We start from the raw sequence: 23,500 nt of genomic DNA, 5'->3' as shown, positions 1-23,500 counted from the left end.
GGGTTTTCTCCAAAGGCGGAGAGGTTGATACCAAAAATAGAAACCAACTGAGCAAAGTAAAGTGGAAAAAAATATTTCCCAATAAAAATGAAGTTACCATCACCCCAGTATTCACAAGTACAATCACTGTCTCATCATTTGAAAACACTGCAACAGTTTTAACATAAACGTCTCATGTCCTGTTGGATTTATTTAAACACTGACAAGGTTTTTTTGTTTTGTCATCTATAGACTTCTGTTACCATTACTCACACATTAATAATAAAAAGAAAATCAGATTAAGCTATTTTTATTTCTATTCTAGCCAGTGATTATTCCCATGCTGACGCTTACAAATAGTTGAAATGGCAACAAAGGTTTTGACCAGCAGAGGGGGGGTTTGTGTGCACATGAATCCTCAAGAAATGAATTTTTTTGTAGAACCGATCGGATGGAAAGCTCCCATCTTTTATGCACCAGGTGTGATCATATGTTGATAATTTCTTTGAATAGAAAGGTGTGGTTAGGAAGTAGAAACCCTTCTAAATAAACTGCAATGGAAACACTATATTTGTGTGGGTCTCTGTGTTTATGTGAAAGCTCAGCCTCTTAAACTCAAAACTCTCCATTCATCAAGATTAGTTACTATATAAAGCAACACAGTGCACAGTGTTTTTCCAGGATGGATGATGGATTGATATTATTAAGTATCCACATTCTGAGTGTGCAAGATTATAGATACAATGCTCTCCAAAAGGTTGTAATGGGATAAAATGTACTTCCTGCTTACTGCAAACAAACAAAATGCAACAGGCCACATTTTACAAAGTGCCAAAAACATCAGTTTTTCAACAACAGTTGATGGTGATGATGAAAAAGTATAAGAAGTCTTTGTTTGAAATCAGCTCTGTAATTCACTATTGGAGATTTCAAATAATTGAGAGTTTAAAGCAATATTTTACGATACTTATAAAACAGATGTCCTTAACTTCATCTGATTAAATTTATGTGTTTATATAAAAACAAATATGCAGAATGTACTGGCCTTTCAACAGCCACTTTGCATAAGGCATCAAGGAATATACTCCAGCTTGCAGAGGTTAGAGAGTGCAGAAAATCCATTGCTGAATATTGTTCAATAGTATTCAGTGTACTTGTAATCACTGTGCTCACTGCAGCATGGAGGTGGTGACAGAAAATTCTTATTGTCTCTATCAGCCATATTTCTCTTCCATTTTGTTTCTGTCGTCGCAGATAGCTGTTTCGTCTTGTTTCACTCCCTGATGATAATTTTCCCTCATGTTCATTCTTAAGAGCTGCTGGTATGTAGTAATGAGTGGTTTACTCTGAGTCGATAGGTTGCAATTATGAACATCAAGGATTTTGAATCAGCCAGTGTGGAGGCATAAGTATGCATGTTCAAGTGCCCATTAGTCTAAAGAAACTCTTAATCTACTGATTGGACAGAATGAGCCAGACAGACACTATATGCCAATTAGCTTCATGTATATGCATTAAAGGGAAATTAGCCTAATATTTTCTAAGCTATTAATGGATCAGCTAAAAGTTATTTAACGAAACTAAGGAACCTCTTAACCTTACCTAAGAGCAAGGCCAGATTTGACGTCATTATGGGAACAGGAGCTGAAATGAAATAAGATGTAGTTCAGTTGGCCCTGCAGGGTAATGCTTCAGTTAGTTTACCTGAACAGGCAGCAGCATTCCTGAAGAAGAAAGAATTTGCTCTCTAAGGCATCAGACTGTAGCTCCTCTTTAAAGTGCTTTCTGTTTGGTCAGTAGCATTAACAACTGACTTTCAAGAGATTTCGGTGATGGTAAAGTTTTACATGCTGCAGTTTTGCCTGGAAAATAAAGGGATATTTATTGCTGAGGAAAAGTAGAGAATTAAAACGTTTTTACAATTACAAACTCAAAGCCATTAAACAGCCAACTTTGATATTCCCGTCTAAATCAGAGCGTCTTAGGATATTTCAGCTTATTCATTTTATTCAGCTCTCAGATTCAGCAAAACACTTCTAAACTCCTCACATAATTATGAAATTATGTGATGGTCATCAATAAACATGCTATCCAGCAGATCAGCGACTACTGCTTACAGACAACAAATGAATAGTCCAATATGATGTTGTACTGAATTTTAGTTTATGGTTTTCACTTTTAGTGTTTGCCAAAATGTTTCCATTTCATGCCAGCTTTTTGGCTTTTCTACAACTTGTTCTTTGAAAAATGTAATCTCAAAGTGGCTCATTGAACATGACACTGTTCAATGTAATCAAATGGCCTACACTGTTACCAGATCTCAGTCTTGGCCACAGAGAATTAAAACAGCTCTTTAGGCAAAACGGGGTTTAACCCAGTACTAGCAAGGTGTGACCAATGAGTGTACTTGTATCTGTTCTACAGAACACTAAGAAATTGTAAATCTGTTATTAGTAATCAATTACAGCTACCAGCTGGAGCACATTAGGTGCCAAATTAGAAAATGATGCCAAGAATAGCAGCACAACAGTAACAATGGCTCCCACTTCTCTTCTTACAGGTTCCAGTTATTTCTCTGCTGAGAGCAGAGAAACAACTGGTGATACAAAATAGGCGATACAAAATAATATGTAGGTTTCCTGCGAATGGAGCCTTAGCTTGACGCTCCGCTTAGTCCCTCTTTCCATATCCAAAAAAAACAACAGTCCTTGATAGTTTCTCAATATTTACTTCAAAAGTCCAATGAGGTACACAGCAACAAAATTCCAAATTATGAAAACTTATAAAGCTCAATTCAAAATGGATGAAGAGAGATTGCGAGGTCAAAAAACCATGTGGCTCCACTCTCCTCTCACCCAACTTCCTGCCCTCTCTGCACCATCAAAATAAAAGCATACATTTCAAATTAAACTGCATGTAGGCTCCTACATAATATAAAACCAAACTGGGAAGTCATAAAGGAACTGACTCACAAGGAAACACACGGAGGGGCACACAGTCATGAGGGAGAACGCGACACTGAACTGAGGGGGACGTGGACATAAATACACAGAGGGTTAACAAGGGAAGTGGGAGCACACGGGGAACACAGCTGACAGATAATCGTAATGACACAGGGCAGTAGTGAACACAACATGACGCATACTGACGAGAGACTGTCAAAGTAAAACAGGAAGTACACAGAGGTTCAGCCAGGAGGAGAGAGAGCACGGGGAGAGCACAGACATAATGGGCTGGGGAAAACATGGAATAAAACACAAGGAGGGGAAACGAGGGCTCACAGATACACAGAGGGCCACACAGGGGGTAATCAAATAAGGAACATCTTAACAGAACAACCTAGGAACCACGGCATAAATAAAGAACAAAATACAAAAGACACGAAAACTAAGAATACTGGGCCAACATGGCCCAGGACCATGACAGATTGGGACCTGATGAATGTAAAAACAAAGAATTAGCAAAATTTATATTTATTTATTTTTTACCTAATTTTTGTTTCTAAGAAAAATGAGAGCCACATATGAGGATATTCATTTAAAATTTCGATAGAACAGTAGCAGTATAATGTCCTCATAAGTGGATATCAGGCCCTTGTAGAGCAAAATTGAGTATTTTGGTCTAAATAACCCAAAATGTGATGTCCAGGTCCTAGGAGGTTAAAGACATGAGTTTGACGATTTGACCATTGTTTTTGTTTATATGTTTGTTTGTTTTTTAAATTATAATTTTATTATGTTACTCATTTATTTAATTATTTTATTTGGTAGAAATAGGGTGACCATATTTTGATTTCCAAAAAAGAGGACACTTGGCACAGTCATGAGGAATTTTAATAATACTGTTTGCTTAAATAAAATTTTAACATATTAAAATAATGCCTTCTCTGTGCGGTAAATGAATGGTGAAATTAAAAAATGTCTTAAAGGTTCTTACAAGTCAACAAGTGCAAAAAAATATTTTAAAAACCTCTAGAATTAAATAACGTTACAGAAATAATGCCTCATTTGTATAAGAAAAATGACCAATGAGGTATTGCGCAATGGTTTCTGCTGTCTCATTTCGCGTTTCTAACCTCAATTAATTTTCTTTGCACGCCACCATTCTTCCAGTCAAAGTATGATTGGAAATATATTCTCTGGTAAGTCTGAGAAATGCCACAGTACTGGATTTTATTAAGAGCTCAAAGAGTGACTTCAACTGAATGTAGCACTATGACACCATTGACAATAGCTTCAGTCTTGGTGCAGGCACTTTTTTGCTTTGTTAAAATCTGGAAACGCTTCTTTTTTTTTTAGCAACACACAAGTGCAATCCATGAATCTGTAGCTATTGTGACGCTTCATAGTATGAAATGCCAGTGCACCTTCTGCTGCAGACACAACAACATCCTTGTTTTTCCCAGGTGTAACAAAGAACTCAGTCAACTTACTAGATGAATTTTCGCCTCGCACAGCCTTTATATACAGGGTGCATATAAGTGGTCCGCAGGTGCGCAATCGCTGTCAAAATAAAAGGCGCGCACCAGATAAGAAGTTGCAACGCACGTTTGCGTACATAAGATTTTCTGGAGGAAGACAGACATTTGTTTAGAACTCTTAAAGATGTCGAAGAAGCAAGCTCCTTTAAGCAATTACTTTGGTGTTCCTCCACCTCCAAAGAAATGTCAGAAGGAGTCCGAACCTCGTATTCGCGTATTCTCGGAAAAGTGGTTGCAGGAGGTGAGCTGGCTTCAAACAAATGATGAACGCACAAAGATTTGGTGCAGAATATGCCGTGAAAATCCCACTCTAGCGAACAAAAACAGTGCCTTTTATATGTACGCGAACGCGCGTTGCAACTTCTTATCTGGTGCGCGTCTTTTATTTTGACAGCGAATGCGCACCTGCGGACCACTTATATGCACCACTGTTTATACGTTTTTAAACCTTTGTTAGACACACAAATGTATTTACCACCTCTGCACACAGTGGACTCCACCTCCCATTTATTCTGAGGGATGGTACAAGGGAAATTTGTTTTGCAGTTTGTCTGAAAAGATGCACTTGCGCTTTGGCATCTTGTAGCATCTTTTCAGCGCGCCACTGCGCACTCTGTCCCGTCTGTGAGCGCGGAACAACCACTTACAACGCAGCAGTTCGGGGACGAAGTTGCACATATGGGTCCTCTGTAAGCCTATAGGAAAACCTTTTTCATCCATCTCGAAAATCCCCCCGGACAGAACGTGAAAAGTGGAAATGTCCGGGGAAAAGAGGACGGTTGGTCACCCTAGTAGAAACAGTAGAGCTGGTTATTTGTCAGCTAATACTAAAGACAGCTAGCTAGCATGGTTAGCTAGGTGCTTGCAAAAACTCATTGTGATGTTATTATTAACTGGTAATGTTGGCTGGTAAAGAACAGGATTAAAACTAAGCTGTTGTACCAGAACAAAGTAAAGAGCTACTCTTTAGAGTGCCTTTTAGTAGATGACAGAAAAGCACTTACATCATTTAACTTCACCTTTAAAACTATTTAAACAATAAAAATCTTCCCACTCCCACCAGCTGTCATGAAAAATAAGGCATAGCTCTTTCTCTTAGACCAGAGTTAAATACATTCATTTCTGCTGTAACATTGAGCCTTAGGGAGATCTATGACAACTGATGGGTTTTTGTAACTTGAAGTGGCCATTGAAGGAACTGCAGTTTTTACACTTGTGTGGCAGTTTCATTTTTCAACCCAGAATTGACAAGCATCAACTTCTAGGAGGTACTTCAATAGTTGCTGAATGATATGAATCTGAATCAAACAAACTGTACATTTTAAAGTTGTAACAATTTCTGTTGCCATCCATGTGTTGTGATAATGCCACGTTCTTTCATAAAGGAATCCTTTAAGGGTGCCACTTAATCAACAATCAATATGACTGAGGAGTAAACAAAGAAATGAAAAATCACCAGCTGAGACTGGATCAAAGGAGATGAAGTACTTTTTATATTTACCTACTATAGCTGGAGGACAGCTTACACCAGGAAAAGCAGGTCTTAGGAGGGGTTTATTTGCTGCTAACCCACTACAGCTTAATGTGTTCTCCTCTCCATCTCATGTCCTTCCTCCAATTTCCACATCTTCCCTTCCTGTTCTGTCTGCTATATCCAGAGGGACCATCAAGGGAAGTTATTCTGGCTTCTTCCTCCCTTCTGCTTCTCCATGATTCATGCCTTGTACATAAAAAATGGGAAGAAAGGGATCACTCCTCACGAGAGGATTCTCTGACGTGACTAATCAGGAAAAATGCTGACAGAGCATTGCTTTGCTTTGCAAATTAGCATGAATATTAGCACAGAATTTTCATTTGATGCTATTAAGTTTTTCCCCATTTGAGTTCCCAAACTATGCACAAATTTAATCCAATTTGTTTTATTTGTTAAAATAATATGCAAAACCACAATCTAATTCAATATCCAATTAGGCACTCCACAAAATTGAAACATCAAGTTCATTTTATTAATCAGGGTAAGTAAGAATAATGCTGATACAACAACAAACTGGGAGATTAAAACAGAATAGTGAAACAAGCTGATGAAATAAACATGCTAAATAGCCATGCTAGTGAAACCTAGAAACCTGCTATATTATGTTTATTGAGGCAGATATGGACTGCACCTCTAATGCACAAAGAGAACTCGGGGTACAGCAGCGTTACAGGGAACGGTAAAAATGCTTTATCACTTTATCCTACAGTTAGGTACAAGTACTGTACCTCTGAATATGGTATGCCTGTAGTAAGAATAGCTCTGTGCAATTAGTGACCAAAAAATATACCTTCATTTATTCACTCTCACATTCACACAATGGTGGAGGCAAGCTACAGTTGTAGCCACAGCTGCCCTGGGGCAGACTGACAGAAATGAGGTCGCCATATCGTGCCATCGGCCCCTCTGGCCAACACCAGTAGGCGGTAGGTGAAGTGTCTTGCCCAAGGACACAACGACCAAGACAGACAGAGCAGGGCATCGAACCGATAACTATCCGGTTACAAGATGAGCTTCCCAACACCCTGAACCACAGTCGCTCCAAATTGCAGAGCAAAGTACAGACCCTTGTGTTTTTCCCATTTAAATATATGGCTATATGTTTTTAGTAGACAACAATGGCCGTAAGAAACACAATTTTCACTTATTATGATTACTTTGACTATCATATAAATCTATTTGTCACAGCTGGGGCAGCAGTCGTGTGGTGTATTGAGAAAAGGAGCCAAAATGCAGGTACTGGCTGGGGTGCGAGTGAGTGTTTATTTACAGAAGTGACAAAAACAATCAAGGCTTTATTCGCCACATGCATGTTGCCCTGCAGTGAAATAAGACCCCCCCCCGACCTCACTCACACACACACACACACACACACACACACACGTCGGAGATCGGTAACGTTACAGAAAAAGAAACAAAACAAAAAACAAAACAAAACAAAACAAAAAAAACAACACTGAAATATACACTGCAATGGGAAAGTACAAGAGGAAAAAAAAGAGACCTCTACTCATGCTGGGTTCCTGTGGGAGGACAGCATGAGAACAGGAAACAGAAAAACTCCTCTGCACAAAAGAGCACATAAATGTCCACAGCACAACATTATGGAACACGTGACAAGCCACAGGGTCGGGTGGGGGTTGAGGAGTAATCCGAAGCGAACACAGCAGCCATCCTGCCCAGCGCTACCATTCCAGCGCGGGCCATACCATTCCGGGCTCAGACCCGCCTTGTTCCCAGGAGGGAACAAGCATCGAAGGCATTTGGAAAGGGAGGGGGGATGAGTGTGTGGATATCAGTGTGTATGTATGTATGTGTGTGCGTGTCCAGAGTTCAGCTGAGACAGTGTCCTTCGCCCTGCCAGGCTAAGTAAACAGTCTTCCAGCCAACCCAGGTGCCCTTGCATGGAATGGGAAGGAACAGACTAAACACAGTCGTTATCAGGGTGTTTTTGTTCGGCTCCAGCCTTGCGACCGCAGCTGGCGCCGAAAGGGTATCCGCATGAAGTGATGGTGCTTTTTACTTTAGTGCGAACAGCTCATATGAATTTCAAAGCTGTTCTAACAGTCCAACACTGGTCTCTCAATCTCCCGTTGGAGAGCCGTGAGCTTCTCCATGATGTTATCAAACTTGCGCTCTGTGATGTTGTCATTCTTGTGCTCAAAGAGCCGATTCTGAGAACTCACTACCACAGCGAGCCTCCCCAAGATGTCATCCAATTTGCGCTCAGAGATGTTATTCCGAGCGAGCCCCTCCAAGATGTATCCAGTCTGCACTCAGAGATCTTATTCTGACTATTCACGGCAGCCATGCGTTCTCCAAGATCTTATCCGTGCTGCACTCAATGAGCCCATTTTGAGAAACTCACGCCTTGTCCCATCATTTCAATCCCAGTGGGCAGCCTTGTGGGGGTTTGAACAGCCGGTTCCGCTTTCTTAATTCTTCGATAAGTCAGGGCCAAGCCAGCTCCGATCGGCAAGAACCCTGTTACCATGGTTCCGAATAGGTAGATATCTTCAGCACTCAGGCTCACCCAAGCCCAAACTTCTCGTTGAGAAAGGGGTGTCAATTGCATTTAGGGACCAGTAGATCAAATCCATAATTCCTCCTTTAGGTTTTAGAGAACAGACTGTGAGAGAGTGTTCCAGGGAAAAGTAATACAAAAACACGAGACTAGACAAGGACATAAGACTAACCTGAAACCAAACACTCACAGGAGGAGGCGCAAAATGCACAGAGAAAGATGGCAGAGAGATGCAGAAAGACCACCGGGTTACACAGCGTAATGCAGGGTTACACAGAGTAACGCAGACGACACGACAGAGAGCACAGGAATACACAGGGCTCATATACACAGGGCGGTGATCAGGAAATGGGCAACAGGAGGGAGACACAGCTGGGAGAAACTAGGCTAACGAGGGGAAAAGTACAACTGAACACATTGACATCAGGCATGAACATGAACCTTCAAAGTAAAACACTTTACTAAGACACGGACTAGACAGAGTGAGACAGACTTGACACGGAACTAAACCTACAAAAATAATAACCATAATCAAAACAGTATCACTAAATAATCAGAACATAAATCATAATCAGAAACACACCAAAACATAAGAAACAGAAAAAGCTGGGTCAAAATAACCCAGAACCATGACACTATTGACCTTGAAAGAGAGGTCAGAGTTCAAATTACATAATATTTTAAATCTTTATACAGTTTCTTCTATATGCTGTCAATACACAAACACACTTGTAAGGATAGTTTCTAAATTGGTCGATTTTCAACCAATAAATCATTTTGCTGACTTTGGTGGATATAAGCCAAATTTTAACAAACTGTTAACATGACCCCACTCTACACCGTTACAAAGTTTTATCAGAAATCATTCAAAGCTTTTTAAGCTTCTATGTTTGCAAACAGAATGATGACATACGCGCACACACACATGCAAACACTACCAAAAACATAACCTTGTTAGCAACATTCAGTATTCTAACTGATGATTTGGTTATGGTAGTGGCTTATCTCATGCCATGGTACTGACAGCGTGCCTCACTCTGTTTATTAGGTAGGGTATGCTTTGCAGTTATGCAGTTGTTAAAACATCAACCTGTTGATGCTTATCCTAAGCTTGAATTGTCATATGGCTCTTCAAAAACCAAGGAAACTGTAGGGTCTACTAGTTGTTGTGATCAAGCTAATCGTTAAATATGATTATAGCTGATCGATCAGGAAGTTGCAACAAGATGTAGCTAAGCTGATTTGTTTAGCTAAATTAAATTTCATTCTTCCCAACAACAGTCATCCACACCTCATGATGAGAGCACTAGGAGGAAAGCAGGAAGAGCATGTTTTGTCCTTTCCTATCATAGATACAGTAAAATGTGTGGTCATGTTTTAGTCACCAGTAATCAGACATTGCTAACGTACAAGGACTCGCACAAATGTAGCAAAGTGCTGTTTGAGCTGCTGATTTGCTGTTAAACGCTGATATGAAGTGTTACTATGGTTACTCATTTGAGAAGTCAAGGGCATGTCGGCCACAAAACACCTAATATAGAAGAATATAGAAATATAGAAGAGTTATATCATTATAATTAATTAGTGGTGAGAGGAGATACCATCATATACGTTCGCAAACATGATCTCATTGAAACAAAAAAAAACATTGTTATTTTATGTGCTGCAAATATTTCAAAAGACAAGTCGCTCTCAGATCTTCGGTAAATGCACATGCATCATTTAGTCTCAGACGTTTAGATAATTTTGAAAAGGTGCCACAGAGCCATGTCACCTCTGAGCAAAAAAAAAAAAATAAATACTGATTTTAACACTTGTCATTTCCTGTCACTGAACAAAATCTACTCAGGTTAGAGCTTGGAAAAAACAGCCATGAGACTGGATGTGTCTAATTGAGGGCACTTAGCTGACTGGTGGCTGCTGTTATTAATGTTATTATTTAATTTGGTGTCTGTATAGGAAGTTAAAAAAAAAATAAGCTACAAGATAATTGAGTGTGGTGGTGCTGAAGTAATTTAAATTACTAGCTTAACTTTGGCTCCATTATTATAAGGCCACATAGGACTGCAAATTTTGACAGTATTTAGTTTTTCTTATACAGGGAGTGCAGAATTATTAGGCAAGTTGTATTTTTGAGGAATAATTTCATTATTGAACAACAACCATGTTCTCAATGAAGCCAAAAAACTCAATATCAAAGCTGAATGTTTTTGGAAGTAGTTTTTAGTTTGCTTTTAGTTTTAGCTATTTTAGGGGGATATCTGTGTGTGCAGGTGACTATTACTGTGCATAATTAGTAGGCAACTTAACAAAAAACAAATATATACCTATTTCAATTTTTTTTTTACCAGTGACACCAATATAACATCTCCACATTCACAAATATACATTTCTGACATTCAAAAACAAAACAAAAACAAATCAGCGACCAATATAGCCACCTTTCTTTGCAAGGACACTCAAAAGCCTGAGTCTGAGTCGGACTGGAGCTCTCTGCCCTTTACCAATCCAGCCACGGGCCCATCCATCTGGCCCATCAAGACTCACTCTCATTTCATCAGTCCATAAAACCTTAGAAAAACCAGTCTTGAGATATTTCTTGGCCCAGTCTTGACGTTTCAGCTTGTGTGTCTTGTTCAGTGGTGGTCGTTTTTCAGCCATTCTTACCTTGGCCATGTCTCTGAGTATTGCACATCTTGTGCTTTTGGGCACTCCAGTGATGTTGAAGCTCTGAAATATGGGCAAACTGGTGGCAAGTGGCATCTTGGCAGGTGCACGCTTGACTTTTCTCAGTTCATGGGCAGTTATTTTGCGCCTTGGTTTTTCCACACGCTTCTTGTGACCCTGTTGACTATTTTGAATGAAACGCTTGATTGTTTCGAGCCTATACAGCTTGGAGTAAGACAACATGCATGAAGAGGATGATGTGGACAAAATACTCATTTGCCTAATAATTCTGCACTCCCTGTAAATGTAAAACACAGGGAAGGGACAGTGAACTAGGAACTATAAATATGACACAAGCAGAAAACAATAAAAAGAACCAAACCCATGACAAACAATAAATCAAAGAATATAACTTAAACCAGAATTACACAAACTGGGTCACAACTAGATGTCATCTATGTAGATGAGGAGGCTAATTTTTCTCCATTTTGAGGGGATTCGTGCCTATGCATAGCAATATATGGGACAGGGGGGCATCTCCTTGGTAAATCCAACACTTAACCTTCTAGGACCTGGCGTCCACATATGTGGACATCACATTGTGCGTTATTTAGACCAAAATACTAAATTTTGCTCTACAAGGGCCTGATATCTACTTACGAGGACATTATACTGCTACTGTTCTATCAAAATTTAAATGAATACCTTCATATGTGGCTCTGATTTTTCATAAAAACAAAAATAAGGTAAAATGCATGTCGTGGAAGAGTTCGGGTCTTAGGAGGTTAATGGTGACTTTCGTAATTGGTTTGAAGTTGGCCTTTAGTGTTGCCACGTCCCTGAAATCCTCATCAATCCTCATTTGCCATTTCTGCGATTTCGCATCTCATCCAGTAGCAGCTGGTTCATTTGTGCTGTCGTGCTCATTGAGTGCAGTTCGTTTCTTTAGCCAGTAAGTGTGAATGGTGCTGTCCAACTCATCATACTTGAGACACTTTCTTGGATGTCTGCTGCTGGGATGGTAACTGGTTTCTATTCAGGGAAGTCCCTGTGGACTGCTCCTATTGGTTTTGCATGAGTGAGTGGTGGCTGAAGGATTTACAGGTATGCAAAGAGTCTATAATGGCAACAACAGATGCAATACTTCAAATTACATCTCACAAACACAATGAACTCTCACATACAGAAACACACACAAGCTTTGCTACCATCATCCAGCTTCCAGCTACAGATGGAAATTTACGTAATTTGCTGCAAAAAGAAATAGTAAACCAAAAAAAGATGAAGGACCACAAGAAATAGATTAACAATACAATTACCACCGCCTACATTCAAATACAATTTCTGAAAAAAATAAAATAAATAATTAATCAATCACCTTTACTGTCTCATTCTTAATCACTTACATTACAGGAAAACTCTGCAGCAGGTTCATGGTGTTTATATTGAACCACTGCATTGCCATTGCAGTTTTAGGTTCAATTTGTGGATAACTGGAGGTGTATGTCAGACATGACATCCAGTATTTACTGCCCAAGCTACCTGCTACCTTGTGAGAGGGAATCCTATTGCGAGGAATCAGATATTGCCTACAGACAGATGTTTGAAGTACAAAGTCTCAAGGGTGTGTTTACCAAGATATGAATGAAGGGGAGGGAAACACAGGGGTGCTAAGATCTCTACCAGCAAATCCATGAAAATGAAATTACTTTCAGGTAAAGAAGTGTGTCTGTGTCTGAATGTGTTTTTTATTTTTTATTTTTTGTAACTGCAGGAGAAGATTAATCTAACAGAACCAGGCCCCAGGTGCAGGCTGTGTGAAGATGCCCCTGAGACAATACAGCACATAAAAGCAGGGTGCAAGATGCTAGCAGGCAAAGCATACATGGAACGCCATAACCAAGTGGCTGACATAGTGTACAAGAACATCTGTACGGAGTGTGGCCTAAGTCCCAAGGTCAATATGAGACACACTCCCCCTAGGGTGGTTGAGAGTGACCAAGCTAAGATCCTGTGGGACTTCCAAATACAGTAAGACCCACTGGTGATGGCTTACCAACCAGAAATGATAGTGGTAGACAAGTAGAGGAAGATGGTTGTAGTAATAAATGTAGCTATACTGAATTGGGGCAACATCAGGAGGAAGGAACATGAAAAGCTCAAGAAAAACCAAGGGCCGAGAGAAGAACTCGAGAACATGCGGAGGGTGAAGGCAAGTGTAGTTTGGTGTCCAGTTTGCATGCCAGTAGGGATAATAATGGTGATTTGGGCTTTTGGGCAAGCGGACCACTGTTCTCTGCAGGTGTGTGTTTGAATCTGACATCACCAGCTTAAATATGACTCACCTACATGAAGGAAAAGCCACATGGCTGCCAGAGCCTTTTGAAGTAGAGCTAAGGTAAAGCCGAGGTACTGATCTCCCGCTTTCAGTGGACTGCAGGGAGCATTTGATTTTAAAAGCCTGCTCTTGTGCTTGATATAATTAGAGTGAGAATATCCATTTAGCAGATTCATTTGGGTTATTAGTGGGATTAAGCCTTTAATTAGACCTCTTTGGCTCAGGATGGCATTTGGCTGGAGAGCTTTTCTGAAAAGAGACGAAAATTAGTAACAGTATACTGTGTACAACAAAAATATCAACATTATAGGCTTTTCACATAGTGTGGGAATTTAGTAATTGAAACTGAAAATCCTTGAGAAATGACTTCCATAAAGAAAACACTTCACCAGATAAGCATACCTTCAAGATTATGGAGCTAGCAGGAAAAACATGAATTAAAGTGCAACTCAGTCAATACAACCAAATCTCTAATAAATGTAAGTCAAAAATCTATACAGAGGTTTAAAATAAGAACTGATGGGGAGTTGATAATTATTTCTTTCTCTCCCTGAAGTATTGTATTTTCAATGAGGAGAAATGAGATCCAACAGAAAAATGACTTTAGATGGACTTTGTAATGAAGCTCAGTGTCAATGATGTGCAAGGTCATTTTAAGTGATTCCTGCACCTCTTCGTCTCTGATGAGGAGCATGAACATGGCAGTGTGAAATCACTACGGAAACGTCGAGGGAGCCTGATGGGAATCCTTCACACATTTTATGAAACACTTTTATGTTGTAATTCCAGTGTCTCTCTAGTAGTGCTGCCACAAACGATTATTTTGATAGTCGACTAGTCAACGATTATTTTTGCGATTAGTCGACTAATCAGATCATGCATCCATTGGACGTAAAACGTACAGCTTATTGCACCAGCATGCATCTGCTCTTATATAACTATCATTAGCTTACAGCTTTAAGTGTTTAAGGTATGTGCTAACTAAAAATAAAGGCAAGATGATAGTTTAGTTGAGGGGCAATCGTGGCTCAAGAGTTGGGAGTTCGCCTTGTAATCGGAAGGTTGCCGGTTCGACCCCCGGCTTGGACAGTCTCGTTGTTGTGTCCTTGGGCAAGACACTTCACCCGTTGCCTACTGGTGGTGGTCAGAGGGCCCGGTGCCTCTGTCAGTGCGCCCCAAGGTGGCTACAATGTAGCTTGCCATCACCTGTGTGTGAATGGGTAGATGACTGGATATGGCTGGATATGTAAAGCGCTTTGGGGTCCTTAGGGACTAGTAAAGCGCTATATAAATACAGGCCATTTACCATTTTATTAAATTTTAATGAAATTTGCAGATTGTTTCGGTGAAGTTTAATAAACTCCTTGCTATCTAAAATATAACAGGACACCGGAGTATATTCTCCAGCATCTCACACTTCTGATAATCAGTTGTCTGCTTGACGTTTATTTAGCTGTGTAAAAACTATAACTTTAATCTCAGCCAAACAGATTTACTCAGGAATAAATAAAATACTAAAAAAAAGCCAAACAATAAAATTTTTAAGTTATCTAAGTGACTTATATATGTTTAACCTGAGTAGCGAAAGACAGCGGTGGGTTTGAAAACGATTTGCCCGGAGTCCGGGGTTCTCACCGGCTCTAGTGAGCTTTGCCCCCGGCTAGCTATCGAGCTAGTGGGTAACAGATGTCGGAGCGCTTTTGAAAATATGTGGTGTCTTGATAAACTGAGCAGATATTTGAGGTTTACACAGCTACATTCTTGCTTGAAAATATGTTAAACTTTATTTTGTGAACCAGAAAGAATAATAAGAGTAACATTAAAACTAACCAGCTGCCGCCATTATTGGAAACTGAGCTGGGCTGCGCTATGAATTCTGGGACAGAGCTACTTCTTCTTCTTCGGGGTTTAACGGCAGCTGGCATCCTTGTACATGCAGTGCTGCCATCTTCTGTTTCAGTCCGTTATTACACTCTTAAATCCTACTACTTATTCATGCGTCTTTTGTGATCTTACAAAGCTTCAATCGACGCGTCGACTATAAAATCAGTCGTCAATGATTTTGATTGTCGACGTAATCGTGACTAGACCACTAATCGTAGCAGCCCTACTCTCTAGGGAGCATAGTTTCACGATCCCATGCAGAAAAAAATCATCTTCAAAGTCTAAATAATTTTTGAACAAATGAAAACGTCATGTGATTTTCAACCTGTAAATATGAAAGAAAAAAGGTCATGTTTTTACTGGTGCTGAGTGGGCAAGTACGTGTGAATATTCACATCCCAGAGGTCATGTTCAAGTTACTCTCAAGAAACTCTATTTCTGTGAGTGTTTTTACTCTTTGCCCACGTCAAGGACTTAAATAACTTGTGATCCCATGCTAAAAAAAAAAAAAACTTCTATCTGTAAAGCTCTTTATTCTGTCCTATATTCTTCTTTCATGTAAACCATGAAGCATTTGTGTCCCTGCAGGTACATGGCCATCATCCACCCTCTGCAGCAGCGCATGTCCTCCACAGAGACCAAGGTGGTGGTGGGTGTGATCTGGGTTCTGGCTCTGCTCCTGGCTTTTCCTCAGTACTACTATTCCAACACGGCTGAGGTCCCTGGCCGTGTGGTGTGTTACATCGACTGGCCAGAATACACTGTGTTTGACTTCAAAAAGATGTGAGTGAGTCTCTCTGGCAAGCAGCTATTCAAGTCAACAAGCCTAGCTAATTATTTTCCCATCAACAACAAATTTGGGAGGTTTGTGAAATTTGTGTGTATTCAGTGAAAATGATTAAAGCTTTCAAAGTAAGTCAAGTGACAGCACTCAGACAAACCGCCTGTGGGACAACAAAAAAGAGCTGACTCAAAAGCCTAATGTAAACAGAACCTACGGCCTCATTTGGCTGTTTATTAAACCACAGAAGACTGACTGCATGTGGTGCATTTTGGACAAGTGCCCTTGCTGAGCTATTGATTCCAGCTTGTCTAAAAGCCAGCCTCAATTCTATAAATGAAAGAGCCTGTTCAGTCATCAACTTAAGTAGCCAAATGTGGACTTGATTTATTTTTTATTTTGTTATCTGAAATGCGACAGATTAAGAGAGTTAAGCCAGAGGGTCACACAGAATTCAAAATAGAGTTATTACCAGCATTCAAGGAAATTTTACTCCTGAGGTTTCTAATTCAGTCATGTGGTGTCATGAATCGCTGTGCGGCAGGCAGGAGTTGGACCCAAAGTGCAGGACTCACAGACTCAGGGAGGTGAACTCAAAACTCAGCTTTATTTGCTGGCAGGGAAAAAACATACAAACTAATCTAAACTGGGAACTTGGAAAACTCACAGAGAGACACACAGGGAGATCCACACAGCATGAGGGACGACGCGACACTGACTCAGAGAAACACAGGGTTTAAATACACTGGGAAGTAACGAGGGGAATGAGACACAGAAGGAGGGCACAGCTGGGAGAAATCAGGACTGACGAGACAAGCAAAGCAGGACGCATTCACATGAGACACGGACCATCAAAGTAAAACAGGAAGTATCACACAGAGACGCGAACTTGACACAGTGGAGACAGCAACTAAGAAATACAGAGCCATAAACCATAAGGCAGAGGTCTAAGAACCAAAATACACAGGGAAATACTCAGCTGGGAACACAAGAGACTAGACTAGAGAGAGTAACAAAAAACCAACCATGAGAACATAATGCACAATGCAGAGTGACAGAAAACAAGAAACTCAAACATGCAAAGACACACAATTACACAGAACAGAGGGGACACAGAGAGACATGAAGGGCAAGGGATCAAAACTAGAAGCCATAGAATAAATCACACACAAGTACAATAATACAAAAATCACAAAGAACTAAAAACGCTGGGTCAGGAGACCCAGGACCGTGACAGTACCCCCCCCTCAAGGGCTGGCTCCAGACAGCCCAAACACAGAAAAACAAAACCAAACAGAAAACAACCCAGGGCGGGCGGCGGGGGCCCAGGACGGAGGGCTCGGAACAGAAAACAAAAGAAGAGCACAGCAAACACCGGAGCCCAAGAAAACAACCCAAACACAGAGCAGTTCAGGGGGCCGACCATGCGGAAGGCAACGGCGGAGACGTGGAACCAGTTCAGGGGGCCGACCGTGCGCAAGGCAACGGCGGCGATGCGGAAACAGTTCAGGAGGCCGGCCGTGCGCAAGGCAACGGCGGCGGCGAAGGAGACAACGGAGCAGTTCAGGGGGCCGACCGCGCGGAAGGCAGCGGCGGCCCTCCAGTCTCAGGCGTGCTGGCCATGGCCTGGTGGGCACAGGACCAGACGAGGCAGGACCAGACGGTGGCGATGCGGAGGCCGGACCAGGCAGAAGGCTGAACGGGCTCCTCGGGCCCTCCAGCGGAGACAGGTGGCTGAACGGGCTCCTCGGGCCCTCCAGCGGAGACAGGTGGCTGAACGGGCTCCTCGGGCCCTCCAGCGGAGACAGGTGGCTGAACGGGCTCCTCGGGCCCTCCAGCGGAGACAGGTGGCTGAACGGGCTCCTCGGGCCCTCCAGCGGAGACAGGTGGCTGAACGGGCTCCTCGGGCCCTCCAGCGGAGACAGGTGGCTGAACGGGCTCCTCGGGCCCTCCAGCGGAGACAGGTGGCTGAACGGGCTCCTCGGGCCCTCCAGCGGAGACAGGTGGCTGAACGGGCTCCTCGGGCCCTCCAGCGGAGACAGGTGGCTGAACGGGCCCCTCGGGCCCTTCAGCGGAGACGAGGAGGTGCTGGCCGGGCTCACTGGAACCCCCAGCGGACGAGGTAGATGGCGGCGTGGGAGCCGCGGAGTCCTGGATGAGCTCATCCGAGCTTCCAGCAGGAGCTGATGTAGAGCCAGAGAGGTTTGGGACCCCTGGCTGAATGTTAAGCCGAACAGAAGACCGTATTGCTATCGGGGACTGGGCCAATGGTTCAGGTGCGAGCTGAGCTACTGGAGATGCGGATGAGAGTGGGAGCTGAGCTACTGATGGTGGTGAAGTAGATAACTGCACGGGAGACTGAACTGAGGGCGTCTGCACTGGCACAGGGGACTGAACTGATGTCTGTTGTAACGGAGGTGGTGAGAGTGGAGTAGGCAGTGGAGTTGATGACTTCACAGGAGAATGAACCAGAGGTGAGTGCACAGGAGACTGAGCTAGAGGTGGTAGTGATAGTTGAGGGGAAAGTGGAGCTGGTGATTGAGTGGATGACTGTGCTAAGGGATGCTGCACTGGGGACACTGGAGACTGCACTGGGGACACTGGAGACTGCACTGGGGACACTGGAGACTGCACTGGGGAAAGCAGAGCTGCAGGAGACTGCGCTAGAGACTGCAGTGATGGTTGTAGTGGAGGTGTAACGGGTGGAGGAGTGGCTGAAGTGGCTGTGGGTCGGGCGGCTAGTGGCTCAGCTACAGAGTATATTAACGGCAGGGCTATGGGTTGAATGTCTGACTGAGTAGCAGCCTGAATGGCTGGGTGTAGTGATGGTGGTGGTGGAAGGGAAACAGGTGGTAGTGTGGATGACGGAACTAAGGGCGACTGAGTGGCAGACCGAACTGATGACTGAAGCGATGGTAGAGGTGAAAATGGAGCGTGTGGTGGAGTTAATGGCTGTGCTAGCGGGGACACAGGAGACGCAGCTTGTAGCTGGGCAGCTAAGAGAGCTTCAGGAGGCTGGGCAGCTGATAAACTGTTCACATTACCATCCGTAGCACAAAACACAGCCCCTGAACGAATAGTCCCACGGTTCGACACAGAAAAAGAGTCCTTACTCACCACAGCCGGCGATGTACAAGTCTGAATGTCCGGCTGTGGGGTGGTGCGCTGGCGGCGTGATCGTCGTTTCTTTTTTGATGATGGCTCTGACGGGCCGAGCGGCTCCACATCCGGCCCTTCAGGCAGGTGGGTAGTAGCAGCTGGGGGATGAAGGTGGAGCTCGTTGTGGATTAAATCCTGTTCGAGTGGGTGGAGCGCACTGAGTAGCCAGGGAAGACCAGAGATTAAACGCTGTAGTTTGGTTTCCACAGCACGGCGAAATTCCTTCCCCTCATGTTCGAGCCACAGATGCAGGAGTCTTTCCACGGAGTAGATAATGTCCAGACGCAGTTCTTCTGGTGGGTTGAGTGCTGCTGGGTCCATATCTGGTCGCGTCGTACTGTCATGAATCGCTGTGCGGCAGGCAGGAGTTGGACCCAAAGTGCAGGACTCACAGACTCAGGGAGGTGAACTCAAAACTCAGCTTTATTTGCTGGCAGGGAAAAAACATACAAACTAATCTAACTTGGAAAACTCACAGAGAGACACACAGGGAGATCCACACAGCATGAGGGACGACGCGACACTGACTCAGAGAAACACAGGGTTTAAATACACTGGGAAGTAATGAGGGGAATGAGACACAGAAGGAGGGCACAGCTGGGAGAAATCAGGACTGACGAGACAAGCAAAGCAGGACGCATTCACATGAGACACGGACCATCAAAGTAAAACAGGAAGTATCACACAGAGACGCGAACTTGACACAGTGGAGACAGCAACTAAGAAATACAGAGACATAAACCATAAGGCAGAGGTCTAAGAACCAAAATACACAGGGAAATACTCAGCTGGGAACACAAGAGACTAGACTAGAGAGAGTAACAAAAAACCAACCATGAGAACATAATGCACAATGCAGAGTGACAGAAAACAAGAAACTCAAACATGCAAAGACACACAATTACACAGAACAGAGGGGACACAGAGAGACATGAAGGGCAAGGGATCAAAACTAGAAGCCATAGAATAAATCACACACAAGTACAATAATACAAAAATCACAAAGAACTAAAAACGCTGGGTCAGGAGACCCAGGACCGTGACATGTGGAGTCAAAGTCTTCTCTCTTATACTGCTGAATATTCAGTAGCTCATTTTCTTCTTTTCAGCACTTTGCTGTGATTTTTATTTAAAAGTGGTCATTGTCTCTCATGCAGCAAAAACACCTTTTCATTAATGTTCTCTTTACTGGGGAACATTTGGAAGAAACATCTGCCTGGCAGACACTACACATTTACACATTTAACCAGTTTTAATGCACTGCTACAGCCTATTACTGTCACATTTTTATAAACCAGGCTGCTTTTAGGTTTTATGACAATTGGCAAAAAGAGGAATAGGTATTTTACTCAATAATACAATAACAAACATGAAGTTATTGTCATGATTCGTTGTGTGGCAGGCAGGAGAAGGACCCAAGATGCAGACTCACAGACACGGGGATAAACTTACAGATCACAGTTTTAATGCTGGCTTAATGGTGAAACACAAAACAGTACTGAACTAAACTGGAAAAACTAAACATGAGATGTACCAGGAACCACGGGGAGAATAACACACAACATGAGGGAGAACGCGACGCCGAACAGAGGGAGACGCAGACAGAAATACACAGAGGGTTAACGAGGAAAGTGGGAACACACGGGGAACACAGCTGACACAGATAACCATAACGAGACAGGGCGGGGTGAACATAACACTGACGGGAGACGGGCAGAGTCAAACAGGAAGTACAGAGGTTCAGACAGGAGGAGAGAGCACGGGGAGAACACAGACATAACAGGCTGGGGAAAACATGGAATAAAACACGAAAGGGGACAAGGGCTCATGAATACATAGAGGGGCACACAGGGGGTGAGAGTCACAAAGGGAAAGCACACAGGGAACAACATAACAGGGCAACTCAGGAAACAGAACCTAAACAGGGAACTGAATACAAAAATACAAGAGAACTAAGAATACTGGGCCAACACGGCCCAGGACCATGACATCACCCCCCCCCCCCCAGGCTCCAGACAGCCCAAACACAGGAAAACAAAAACCAAACAGAAAACAACCCAGGGCGGGCGGCGGGGGCCCAGGACGGAGGGCTCGGAACAAAAAACAAAAACGAACAGCAGAAAACACAGGAGCACAAGACCATAGTTCAAATAAAGTTCAGGGGGCCGACCCAGAGCCCACCGGCACAAAAGTTCACGGGTCACACGGTCGGGGGGCCGACCGGGCGGGTGGCACAGGTGACAGAGCTGGTCCGGAGGCCGGCCGCGCGGAAGGCAGCGGCGGCGACGAAGGAGACGACGGAGCAGTTCAGGGGACCGGCCGCACGGAAGGCAGCGGCGGCGGCGAAGGAGACGACGGAGCAGTTCAGGGGGCCGGCCGCGCGGAAGGCAGCGGCGGCGGCGAAGGAGACGACGGAGCAGTTCAGGGGGCCGGCTGCGCGGAAGGCAGCGGCGGCGGCGAAGGAGACGACGGAGCAGTTCAGGAGGCCGGCCGCGCGGAAGGCAGCGGCGGCTCTCCAGTGTCAGGCGCACTGGCCGAGGCCCGGTGGGCACAGGACCAGTCGAGGCGGGACCAGTCGAAGCAGGAGACTCAGAGGCTGGGCCAGACGAGGACGAGGACTCTGAGGCGGGGCCAGACGAGGACGAAGACTCTGAGGCGGGGCCAGACGAGGACGAAGACTCTGAGGCTGAGGCTGGACCAGGCGGAGCTGCAGAGGCTGATGGAGGCTGAACGGGCCCCTCGGACCCTCCAGCGGAGACAGGAGGCTGAACGGGCCCCTCGGACCCTCCAGCGGAGACAGGAGGCTGAACGGGCCCCTCGGGCCCTCCAGCTGACGTGACGCGAAGCGGTGGCGTCACCGCAGGGTGCCGGATAGGCACACCTGGGAGTCCAACAGCAGACGCAGGACAAACAGTTATGAAGGCCCCTGGCTGGACTAGGAGCTGAGGAAACACAGGCTGCTGAGGCACAAACCCAGAGAGAGAGAGAGCAGGTAAAAAACAGTCTATAGGGCTTAACATCTTAACACAAGAAACCATGAAGTGGACAGTGGTAGGGACCACCAGTTCTGAGCCAGCATTCATTAGGTTCCCACAGTCTGCATCAGTCCAAAGTGGCTCAGAGGTTACTAGCCCAGTCTGTGTAGTCCTAGGAGAGGTCAACATAAGCTGGTTGGACTCAACCGGTGGTAGTGTGCGGCTCAGAGGAGCTGGTTCGACCATACGGAAAACAAGAACCACCACTCGATCCACAAAAACAAAGCTTAGATCATCAGGAGCTGACTCCTGGAAAAACGGTAAATACACAGATATGGACCTAACCAATGGCACCGTGGTAGCATGACTGTGGTGTGTTGGATGGATGTGTTTGTTGGAACCCGTACCTGCAGTGATCTGTGGCTTCAGAGTGCTAACCCTATTGAGTGGAGAGACAGATACAGGTGAAACGGTACGTGAACCATTAACTGAAGCAGGTGACACTTCAGGCTGAGAGAGGGTGGTTACGACATTGTTCGGGGCCAAAACCCTATCTAGTGACGAGTTCATAGAGGCAGGAGAAAATGGTGTCACATAAAGCCTGACCCCAGCTTCCATCTCCTGAGTGGTGGTTATGGTGCTGGAGCAAAACAGTTCAGAACCACCTGGTTTATTACCTATGGGGAGACAGGAGACGTGTTGTGACATTACAGTGTCCTGGTCACCATGATCTGCTGTTATGTGTGCATCTTGGTAACATGCTAGGGGTTCATGACCAGTGTTCACAGTCTCTGGTTCGTGAAAAGCAAGTGTAGCTGGGCACACCAGAGCACTAGCTATGCTTTCGTTGCCCACTGATGGAGGAGCAGGGCCGGCTCAGGAGGGAAGAGAGAAACCACAGGCAACTCAGATTTAGTTGGAACTGCAGACACGGAAAGAGACACCAAAGGAAACACCTCCCTACCGTTATTAAAACCAAAGGCAGTGGGAAACCTTGTCAGTCTGTGAATCGAGTCTGTGGTCCCTGCCGGGTTGAGTGAAGCGGGAGCGGAACTGTCTCTGGCCTGCGGCTCGGTGAATGGCTCATTGCTAGCCACCTCACCGGCTAAGTCCGTAGCCTCCTCACATGCCTTCCGCTCAGAGGTAACTTGGAGCGACTGGACAGTTTCACTCACCTCC

The 23,500-nt window shown here is 44.0% G+C and overlaps 2 protein-coding genes across 4 annotated transcripts in view; one reads left to right on the top strand and one right to left on the bottom strand.

Moving 5' to 3' along the window:
• Positions 1–23,500, top strand: part of tacr1a (tachykinin receptor 1a) — a 69,052-nt gene that overhangs the window by 3,782 nt on the left and 41,770 nt on the right. For all 3 annotated transcript variants that reach the window (XM_085367086.1, XM_085367085.1, XM_085367087.1), the window contains one exon: positions 15,995–16,189. In XM_085367086.1, the coding sequence (XP_085223212.1) occupies positions 15,995–16,189 (195 nt within the window). The remainder of the gene's footprint in view (positions 1–15,994; positions 16,190–23,500) is intronic.
• LOC146620824 (uncharacterized) lies at positions 16,324–19,667 on the bottom strand. Its single transcript, XM_085367667.1, has 2 exons — positions 17,850–19,667; positions 16,324–16,350 (listed from the first exon to the last, which is right to left on the bottom strand). The coding sequence occupies exons 1-2, from the start codon at positions 19,665–19,667 to the stop codon at positions 16,324–16,326; spliced, it is 1,845 nt and encodes a 614-aa protein (XP_085223793.1).

The sequence above is a fragment of the Diplotaxodon limnothrissa genome, linkage group LG12, assembly GCF_057381915.1.
Source record: "Diplotaxodon limnothrissa isolate DT_005_m linkage group LG12, D_limnothrissa_male_GT1.1, whole genome shotgun sequence".
Lineage (NCBI taxonomy): Eukaryota > Metazoa > Chordata > Actinopteri > Cichliformes > Cichlidae > Diplotaxodon > Diplotaxodon limnothrissa.
This window is presented reverse-complemented; position numbering and strand designations above follow the sequence as displayed.